This window comes from Protobothrops mucrosquamatus, unplaced genomic scaffold (genome assembly GCF_001527695.2).
Source record: "Protobothrops mucrosquamatus isolate PMUCROS unplaced genomic scaffold, P.Mucros_1.0 scaffold212, whole genome shotgun sequence".
Taxonomy (NCBI): Eukaryota; Metazoa; Chordata; class Lepidosauria; order Squamata; family Viperidae; genus Protobothrops; species Protobothrops mucrosquamatus.
In genome coordinates, this window is record NW_015386566.1 from 95698 (window position 1) to 106721 (window position 11024).

Genomic DNA, 11024 nt, shown 5'->3' on the forward strand with positions numbered 1-11024 from the left:
GGAGAAGATAGGCCTGCATGTCATTTAAAAGAATTTCGAAGGTACAGACCCAGTGACATGAAAGCACCTTTCTTTCTCACTTTGTCCTTGGTGTGAGTGCAAATTCCTCAAGTCTGTATCTGTCCACCACCAAACAAAATTAAAGATGGATTGTGTGTAGATATTCTTTCCCCCATGTATTTTGTAAAGTAAGTTTCTACAAATTGATCTGGGTTGTTGCTCCCCGTTTCTTTTCTTTGAGGCCACTTGCTGATCAAATTAAAGTCAAGTGGACAAAGACACCTAACCCCTTTCTTGTAGGTTAAAAACAAAACACAAGCTTTTCAATATTTTTCCCATCCCTTGAAATAGCTAGAACTCTTTGCTGCTTGAAGTTATGCATTTGAAATGAGAACAGCTAAACAGGATATGAAAGCTTCCTAGGATTAGAACAATCCTAGTACATATACATGGATAAACTTCCATACTTTGAAAAGTAAAGGTTCCCCAATTCTGGGTCCATGAACTACAAAGGTACACTTCAATCAGTGCTTCTTTAAGCAAGCTATATCAAGATCTTTATCCACTTCTCTTCCTTATGAGTGGATCCAAGCTTTGAAGACTGTATACTTTATTTTGCATTTAATATGGATGTTACGTCTTGCTCTACTACTCTTGAGACTCAATATCCAGCTCCTGTATTGTGTACCTCCCTCTGAATGACTTCAGTTAAACAAACTGTTTCCCACTCCCTTTGTTCTCCTGAGAGCTAATGCCACAAAAACAGTGTATTCTTAGTCTTGGGTTCATTCTTGAAGTGTGTGGATGGGCTTCATATTGTCACCGTTTTCTATTCAACAAATATGATACTTCTCCACAAGCAAAACATAGTTATGTGAACATCAGCTTCCTTTTCTCCCTGTCAATAGTACTGTATCAAAAAATCCAGGATGGGGTTAGAAGGTCAGACTTTCTAACTTATATTGTTAGAAAGCATTGTTGTTTTAATACATATTTGTTGTTTTCTAGCATACAACTTCTCTATGCTAGTTCTGCAGAAACCCACTAACCTACAAAGAAAAGATTAATTTACGAACATTCCACTAGTGTTCCATCAATCAAGGTCCACCTTCTATGTTTCATCTCATCAACAAAAAAGGAAAAGGTATGGATCTCCAGCCCTTCCAATTGAAGAATTTTACTGAATTAGACTTTTAGCCCTTTTCTCCACAAAATATTGTACTATTTGCGTATTACAGCCAGTAAAAATGGAAAGTGCTTTCAGCAGTGAAGATTTCCATTGGCAATGAAGCAAGAATCCCACCAACATCAGTGTTTCTCTCCCAGTGCTTCCTTCTGAGTTCTTAAAGATTTCCTTGTTCCTTGACTGCATATGGACAGCCACTTCTCCAAAGAAGACTCTCTCTGAATGTTTACTGATATGTTAGCTTAACCAGATAAAATGATTGTAGCTATCATATTATAAGGATCCCCTTTTGGGCAAATATTTTTTGCAAAAAAAAGTTTTGGTTTTGTTCTGCATTTTTAACATTAGGCATATCAAATTAAAAATGTATTTTCTGAAAGGGAAAACATCTTATGATTTTGACTGGAAAGTATAACTATGACCGAAACCCAGAGTACCAGTGCAATTCTATAATCATTCAGGTTTAATTTAAGTTACTTTGGTTGTGTAGCCTCTTCTGGAGATCTCTTTAAAAAAGTTTATTATTGCTATTTGTTCTTCTTTTTGGAATCCTCTCCATATCTGTAAGTTAAATCAGTGGTTCTCACCCTGTGGTCCACAGACACCTGGGGGGCTGTGATTTTTGTTACAACTTGAAGAAATGTTATGATTTAAATCTTGAATTAAGTCTTGGTGGTCCATGGTCATGGTCCGTGGCCACAAAAGGTATGTAGAGTCTGTAGTGAAGAAAAGGTTGAGAACCACGTCTCAACCACGCAATGGCACGTCTCTTAGCACTTTTGAATACATGGTATATGTGTACACATACACTGTCAGCAAGTTATAGCTTCCCATTCCATGTGCTATGGTTAATTTTTTCCGGTACATCTGTAGCAAATACAATACTCTCTCTGCATTTAAAACAGCCATGATGGAGTGTAGAGAAAATATATCTGGCACACAACAGGTGAAGTAACATAAAGGGCAATGATTAAAGGTTGATACCCTAAGTACACTAGAATAATCCTAATCCCCTGTGCCATATTAACAATGCAAGACAGACAAGTATCGCTCTAATTTCAGTATGCTGTAGTCTATATACTTGTGTTGATAGCAGCTGGGCAGGACTTTAATGCACCATTTCCATATCATCTACACATAACCAAAGCAGTGCCATTTGAGAATTGTGTTTCTTTTGATCTTACACTCTGACTTGAAGAGAAATAATAGAAAAGTAGACTATGAATATGGGAGAACTTCTGTTACTTCTAGTTTCTCTTGTATGCATAAACTGGGCACAAGTTGTTGTCAAACAGCACAAGGCCTATTGTGACAACATTGTGCTGCTCTTTCATCACTACTTTCTCACACAGGGTCAGCAAATTCATGAATTCCTTTTATAGATGTGGGACCATCGTACAATTCTTTTGCACAGTAGCTTTATATTTAAACAGAAGGATTCGAACAAATTCTCATGCGCTCTTAACCACTGTATCCAAGAGGTTAGTTGTATACCGTTTATTTCCACACTGGAACTAATTAGGAATATTACACTGTTAGCATTTTGTTCTCTTTGACATTTGTTTATTCTGCTTGTAACAGTTATTTTGCTAAATTTGTTTATGCAAAAGAAATAGAAAATGCATTATGCCAGTACAGTATAATGGGGGATAAACAGGAGAGGCAGATTAGGCAAAACCAAAAAAGAAAAGAAAAGAAGAAGGGATATTTTTAAGCCCTAGTCAAAGGCTGCCCTTGCTCTGGGTTCTTCCAAAGATCTTGCCTGCTGATAACTGCAGCCGATTTTGTAAAACTTCTACAAGGCCATATAAAGTCCAAATTAAGCACAAATGCTGCTCATCTACTCGATATTCAGTGCAACATCCCATTGTGCAATTGTACATATCAACTACTGAGCCATAATGCAGCCTGTTTTATGCAGCAACGAACAAGAATCCACATGGGTGAAGATCAAGGTTGCCAGCTCTCCTGCATCGATCTATCTAGATCAGTGGTTCTCAACCTTTTTAATGCCGCAACCCCCAACCGGTCGTAAGTCGAGGACTAAACCGGTCGTAAGTCGAGGACTACCCAACCCATCGTAAGTCGAGGACTTTCCCTGCCCGGGAGGGCCGCGCATGCGTGGTTCCACCCCTTGCACCGGCCGAGGCATAGCTGGCAAGCGGCAGAGACGGAGCAGGCCGACCACCAGCTGGCCCAGCCCAAGGGAGGTAAGGCACCCGCCGGAAAAGGGGAAAAAAATGGCAGACAGCCTTGCTTGGCGACCCCCGTGAAATGGTCGATCGACCCCAAATGGGGTCGCGACCCATAGGTTTAGAACCGCTGATCTAGATGCCATGTTGGCCACTTGTGATCTATCTCGTATCAGATTATACATGTTCAGACAATACTGTTTCAGTATTCTTACTTCAGTCTACGTTCTTCTGCTTTACTACCTGCATGTAGAATCCTGTTTCCTCCAGTACTCAGACAGATGAACCCCACTCATTTTAGCGGGTCAAGAAGTATTTGTTAGCGGAGGTTATTAAGAGTACATGAGCTGGTAGTTACATATGCCAGAAGAACATTATGGCTGCATTCCTCACAAGAACAAACCACACATGTGTGAGAAAGCGGCTGAACTCCTGTGCATAGAGAAAGTAGTCCCTTGGTTTAGGCAAAGAGGGCCTAGGGAAATGGGTGTACTTTTCGCCCATGCATAAAGATGGAGAAGTGGGGAGATAGAAAGGGAAGAGGCGTAACATACAACACCTATGAAAGCAGACAAAAAAAGCAGGAGAAAGCAGCCTACTGGCCTTCTCTCAAAACAATACGGCAGCAGATTAAACCAAGATCTTGTCCAGAAGACGTCAAGAAGGGGCTGTACACCTTACTGTGCTTCCTCTCATACTGACAGCAGCATCGCAACTTGCGCCCCGGCTCCTCTTCAGGTGTTGCACTTCCATCAACACAATCCCACCGAAATAGGAAGAGAATTGTCCAAAGAAGTTGGAAACTCCATTCCTGTTCTCCTCCATCATTCCCCCCCAAAGGGGAAACAAGATGGGGATTCGCAAACAGATGGACTCTGCAAATGAAATGCTGGCGCATGGCAGTGAACATGCAAAAAATCAGCACCTCTGCAGCATGCTATGGTGAGAGTAGGGTTACTCCTAGCACAGCCAGAACGAATGTTTAGGAGCCAGATAAAATTGGTCTGAGGTTAAAGTAAATTAAGCCCAGTGGCCACCAGCTGATAAGTCCTGTCAGAGCATTACAGCTTCTGAGCCCCTTCAACAATATTCTCTGGTCAACCACTGACACTACAATGCCTCTTACCAAGCTAAGCCTCATAGTTTTATCAGTCCTTATGTTGGAATCAGGAAAACTACCATTCTTCAGCGTGTTTAAACTCATGTTCATCACTCTCTGAACTCCTTCCACCCTGGAGTCCTACACCTTATTTAACAAGGGATAAATGAGCATGGGTTCACGTACATGTGTCACGGTATATTCTGACAACTATCACCAAGGGATGACCTGAAAGTAAACGTGGTGAGAAACAGATCAAAACAAATATTCAGGCACTATTCCAGAATCCCTGGCATTCTGCACTGCTGTTTCCAAGTCATGAAACCAGAAAGGGTCCTCATTTTATAGCAGATTGCTTTTAAAAGGAAACACTTCTAAATATACTGCAGAGGTTTCCAGGATATAGCTCCTACACTTACTATTCACCAAGGGGCAAACAGTTTGGGACCTTCCAATTCAGTGGGACCCTCCCTTATTTATTAATTCAGTCAAATAAGCCACCCAGCCTTTAAAAGCAAGGGGGACAGGACTTCAAGCAGTACACTAGAATAATACTAATCCTATATGCCATATTATTCATCTCAGCTCTAATTCTGGCAGTACTTGGGAGTAAAGGCATACTTGTTCTTGGATCCAAGGTTAATGAATCAAACCAGTTGGATTCTACCAAATCCAAGAGATGAAACAGTAAAGGATGGCTGACAGTCATCATAAGATCAGAGTTTTGGTCACCAGCAGCATCAACAGGAGTTTATATTAGAAGGAAAACTTGATCAATCCTGGTTGCATGGCACAATACCAGAATCATCTCATCAGTATCACTACTATGAGACCCAGCTTTTCTTCTCTCTCTTCTGGTGAAGTTTTCAATAATACTGTTTGTGCCCAAAGGAAATGCTTTCCTATAGACTCACAGGAGAAGACATCTCAGAAGACTCAAAGGACATCTCAGACTGTAAGTGAAACCCCAGGTGTAATCAACAGACTCCTTCAATCCTCCACAATTCCTCTCCTTAGGCCCAGTGCCACTCTCCAAAAACGAGCTGGTCCACTATGAGGCTGCATCAGCTGTGAAGGAGGTCAACTCAAATCTGGTAACAGTGCATTACACTCTTGAATGGAAGCAAACAAAACTAACAGAAAATTGATGACAAAGCCAGAAAGGAAAGAGAAAGAAGAATTGGGTCTGGAAAGGGAAATGGGGTAAGAAGGCTGTAGACTGGGTGGGGAAAGGGGGAAGGGACACATTCTCAGGTAAAAAAGTAAACTAGGAACAGAAGCAACAGAAGAAAGAGAAAGGAGAAAAGAAGAGGGCATGTTACACCGAGCATCCCACATTTAACAAACATGGTTGAGCATCAGGAGAAGAAAACCCCCCTCCCACCCTCTCTGCCTGCCTCTCATGCAGCAAGTGATAAATCTCATCATCTGGAAAGACAGAACTGTTACTGATCTGTTGGCCTTCAACAGTGCTGAGAGATAAAAGCAGTACCATTTCCCATGCCAGGGGCAAGCAAACATTGTTGTTTAGCCAATGTTTGTGACTCACAAACTCAGCTACTCTGATTCCCCTTAGTACTTACGTGCAATTGCAATGACCACAATGGCACAGATCACTCCCAGCATGATCATCATCTAAAGAGAAGAATTACAATGAGCCCATAGAGAAGCCCCACACAACATCTCCTTTGGTAAAGTCAGGGTCTCCCACAAAGATGGACAATGGACCATTTGAAACTGTTTATTCCAAGTCTATATTCATGTTCATTGATCCAACTACCCCAGGACTCATTATTTTGTCTGGCACTAATTTCCAGATTCCCAGCTATACTTTCCCAGACATGCCAGCATTTTCCTGGAAACATTTCAAATTGCACCTAGAACTTTAAGCATGCAAAATGTTGGCTCTATTTCTGATCTGTGGATCTCTGTCCCCTGTTCAGGAAATGCACTATGGTTTTATTATAACAAAGTATGATTGCCTCAGGAACAATTTTATAAAAGACTGGAAACCCTGAATAGATTTTTGACTGAACTGGATAACAGTGAATTGGGGATATAGGGATTTATTAAAAAGGTTTGCTTATAGGAAGAAGGGAACCATGATATGTAATTTGGGGGATAGGCAGAAATGATAATTACTATGTAAGTGCTGAAAAGAAGATCAGAAGTTGCTTCTTTGGATACTTTTTTCTTTGTGATCTTTCACTTTTCTTTTATTCCTTTATATTTTTTCTAAATGTCCTTGTTTCCATATTTTTAATCTTATGTAACATTTTCTTGCAATAAACATATTTTTAAAAAGTAGGATTGCCTCAGCAGCTATACACTCAATAAGCTGCCCACTTCTGACTCACCTTACAATTCTTCCACCAGTATTTCCTCTTGAGAGCTGCTGCGCTACTTTCAAATACTTGGGCACCAGCTTGGAGGGCATCTGCTCGTTCATCTAATTCTGAGAGTTTCTGATCTCGCTCCAAAACTTTATCCACATTCACACGCATAATATCCACCACCTGAAGAGAAAGAGTAATTAGCTTCCTAGCAAGAGAGAAAGCAGAACAATCAGATCATGACTAATTCAAATAGCTATTTTATTACTAATGCCTATAACATAAGAATCTTCTCAGAGTGCCAGTTTACACCTGGTCCGAACTAGCTAAGGTTCAATGGCATTCAAGAGAAGTCAGACCTAGCTCTCTTGTGCCTACACATAGATTCCAGACTAATTCCCCATTTGACTCCTCCCCCTGGCTTGGCCAGTCTCCCAGTGACAGCAGAGGACCACAAAGAACCATTTTAGTCACTTACTTCTTCCACCTGTGCTTGAGTCTGCTGCAGGCGCCAATTACTGGTCAAATTTGCAGCCCCCCCCCCAGCATTTTCACCTCCTTCCTGTCCTGTCCCTGGAGCAGCTTGCTGTGCTGGATCAGACCTGTGGAGACAGGTCAAATATGAGAGATGATGCAGATGTCTATGTCCAATATGCAGCCAGAAATCAGCACATTAATATATACAACCGTAATTTAGCTGCAGACTTATTATCAACATGAATGAAACTCAAGCACTATAACATGGAAATGAGAGAGAGAAATATATTTGAATTTCCGAAGAACTGGGCCACTCAGATTCTTGAACTGTTCATCTTTAAAGTAAAAGCATCTTAAGAGGAAGCGGAGGACTTAGATCTAACATAAATAAGTATTTTCTTGTATAATAATAGAACTATCTTACATTGTTGTACTGTTTATTAGTTGTTAATCCAGAGGCTTTAGAAGCAGCGGCTTTCTAGTAGTGAAAAATACTAGAGAATGTAAAAGAGAATAGATTCAGTACATATTAAACCAAAGGAAGCCACTATATTTCAGATGTAGTCTCTCTCTCTCTTTCTCCCAAGAGCAACTGTTTATTTAATTTATATGCCACCCATCTCACTACCAAAGCAGTTTGGGTATTACAATTCAAAAGTACTGTTAGGAGATGTGCTGGAGCTTTGCTCTGACTCATCTGAGCTCCTGAGGATATGAAGAATTGAAATAGTATCGTAGGCCAAATTTAATGGAAATCCAGTGTATACCAAGTGAAGGTTCAATGGCACGGTTGTGACATCTCATTTTAGCTGCTAAATTCAGGTCATGGCAGTGTCTTCTCACCAAGAGGATGCAAGTAAGATGACACAGCCATGTTTCAGGAAGTCACTCAACTCTTCCCTTACCTCAGTAACATTTTTTTTAGAAAGATGAAGGGAAAAAAGGATTGTTTAACTCCCTCATCTTCTATAGGACACTATTATTTGAATCAGGCACTGATTATGAAGTGTAATGAATTCATAGAATGTACTACTTGAATAATGTTAACAGATACAATTAGAACCTGAGTCGATAAATGAAGAGGAAGCCTGCAAGCATAAAAGAACTGCTGTGTCATGAGACAGAAACATTTACCAAAAAGTAACATTGCTAGATATTTTGGCTTTACTGCGGCAGCAGGAATAGGTCAAAGAAACCATCAAATAAATCAGTTCAGAGAAACAAGGAGGCATTTTCCAACTCAGCAATGGGGGCAGTGGTGCAAACTCATGAAGGTTACAGACTAATGGCCAGGCTGGCAAAAAAAAAATGCCATCAGAAGCTTTAGGCAAGGTTTCCGTAAGCAATCTTGCCATTATCCCATAGATGAAGGATGAGGAGACTGAAGAAATGCAATTATGGAAAAGGCAGGAGTCCCCGACAAAGAGAACAAAACTTAAGACTTTCTGTTATACTGTCCAAGCAAAGAAATATCTGCAGTCATTTGAACGAGAGTGCCTTGCGCATACAACAGTGTTTGCTTCTCTTTTCGGTGATGAATCCTCCATCATCATCTAACTGCTTTTTCAGCAGAGTTATTATTAGAGGGCCAACTTTAATACCTCTGAAATAAACTAGCTACCTTATTACCCGGGTTCACAAATGCACTTCCAACAGAAACCCATATCAAGTAGAGTTTGCCACCTTGATCATACAAAACTCTTGCTGCGGTTTTATCTCTTTGTACAGAGTCAATCGCCTGTGCTATAATATACGTAAACTTTTTCGTCCCGGCTTGTACTCAAAGCAAAAAATGGCATTTTCGAAGGTGCCTTCTAGAGTTCTGTGAAAATGCCCCTCTCCTCCATTGCCACCTATATTGCCACTCAAGACACCGCTGGAGCCTTCGGCCACCGGATAGCTCTCGTCTGAAACTATTCAAGGGCCGGGGGCAGGAATCGCAACCAGGGGACGGGGAGAAAGATGGGAGATGGCGAAGCACCCGCTGCAACAACGAAAACTGCGGAGCCATCAGATGGGATGAGGCATCCGTCCCTGCTCCATCTCACTTCGGCACCGGACAACCGAAAAAGAGAAGGGGGGGCGATGCTGCAATGCGCAACTCGGCAAGCGCCGCAACCGTGCAGGAAAACCGGCCGCGCATTACAGGAAGGCAAGCAACGATGAGAGCGTCCGTCCCGTTGTTACTCACATGGCCGGCCTCGGCTTTAGGAGCCCTTATCTTCCTTTCAGGAGGAAATGCACGAAGCAGCGCAAGGGTCGATGGCCGGCCGGTGGGAACGACCACGCGAGAGAGTCCCCACCAAAGGCTATCGAAAATTACTGCAGCAGGAACCTCGCCCCCGCTCCCGGGTTTTATACAAGGGGAGGGGCGGCCCTTTCGGCCCCGCCTCGTCACGCAGCGAGCCAATGAAGAGCGCGTTCCTATCACACACGCCCCCGATTGTTGCCGGCAAAACTCCGCGAGCGAATCAGCGTTCCCTGCCTTGCTCTTCTTTAGCACGAAGTCCTCAGCGGAGGCTGCAGCTCGATAGCGAATCGACGTTGGCCAAATTTGCACAGTCCTCTCTTCCAAACCTCTCCGGGATCCTGGGACTGCAATTCGGAACACGCGTGCGAGAATCCCAATAACTTCCGTCAGCAGTTTGCTGCTGTATATGATTGTGCGCGGTGCCAAACTTTTGTTTCTTTTAGATGGTCTTCTGTGGGTGGAAGAAAGAACGGCCAACTGAACTGAAGCTATGACTGGGACAGCAGCAATATATTCCTTGGGAGGGGGAGGGAAATCATACAGAAATCCCGACCTTCTCTTTTGCTTACGGCAGGGGTAGTCAACCTTGGCTCTTTTATGACTCGTGGACTTCAACTCCCAGAATTCCTGAGCCAGCTAAGCTGGCTCAGGAATTCTGGGAATTGAAGTCCACGAGTCATAAAAGAGCCAAGGTTGACTACCCCTGGCTTACGGGTTAACCTCCAGTTTTATGCGAGGAGGGGGATTTTTAAACAGCAACATGTTTGCCTATGAGAAATACATTTGTGAGAATGAGAGATCGAGCATAATTTGAAGAGATTGAAATTTGCTATAGAAAAATTGTAAGGGGAATTTCGGTTGCAAAATCCAAATCGGCTTCTGTTCATTTTTATCGACAATTGGAATGACAACACTACAGCTATATTCTTCCAAGCAGAGCTCCACCGACTTTCCTTAATTCTATCTGCATTTAGGTCTTGCCTTTTTCTCAGAGACCATAGATGTATAGTTGTTTCATACCATACTTAAAACCATCAGACCTAACCTCTGGAGTTGCCACTTCCAGAATTGGCAGGTGAGAAGACAGGGGTGGTTCATTCTTGAAATGTTTTTAAAATAAGATGTGTGCATGCAGGTGCACCTTTAAGTCAGGTTTTGTTTTGTTTTTTACTCCTGGACAAGTCTGTGCAATTTTCTTGCCAAGTTCTTTGGAAATATATTGCCATTGCTTCCTTCCTAGGGTTGAGAGAGTGTGATTGGCCTAGGGTCACTCAGCTGGTTTTGTATCTAGACCAGGGGTGTCCAAACTTTTTTCAAAGAGGGCCAGATTGGATGAAGTGAACGTGCTGGAGGGCCGAACATTTTTCCGAACATTCTTTGAACCATTACAATTAAATGCAAATGAATTATTTTATGCCTCTTTCCTCTCCCTCTCTTTCCTCTTTCTCTCTCTCTCTCTTTCCTTTCCCTTTCCTCTCCCCTCTCT

General features: G+C 42.1%; 1 protein-coding gene across 1 annotated transcript; it reads right to left on the bottom strand.

Annotated features, from left to right (window-relative positions):
- Positions 1–4202: 4202 nt before the first annotated feature.
- On the bottom strand, positions 4203–10300 carry VAMP1 (vesicle associated membrane protein 1). The gene is made up of 5 exons (XM_029283750.1): positions 10251–10300; positions 7289–7412; positions 6835–6993; positions 6061–6112; positions 4203–4267 (listed from the first exon to the last, which is right to left on the bottom strand). The coding sequence occupies exons 1-5, from the start codon at positions 10298–10300 to the stop codon at positions 4203–4205; spliced, it is 450 nt and encodes a 149-aa protein (XP_029139583.1).
- Positions 10301–11024: the final 724 nt, after the last annotated feature.

What these genes read in the sequence shown, in the direction of transcription:
- VAMP1 (XM_029283750.1), bottom strand. Translation starts at nt 10,300, where the DNA reads ATGTTGCTGTTTAAAAATCCCCCTCCTCGCATAAAACTGGAGGTTAAC. An exon ending in ATAAAACTGGAGGTTAACCC is followed by an intron (nt 7,413 to 10,250) that starts GTAAGCCAGGGG and finishes CTGTCTCCACAG; the next exon opens with GTCTGATCCAGCACAGCAAG. An exon ending in ACTGGTGGAAGAATTGTAAG is followed by an intron (nt 6,113 to 6,834) that starts GTGAGTCAGAAG and finishes TCTTCTCTTTAG; the next exon opens with ATGATGATCATGCTGGGAGT.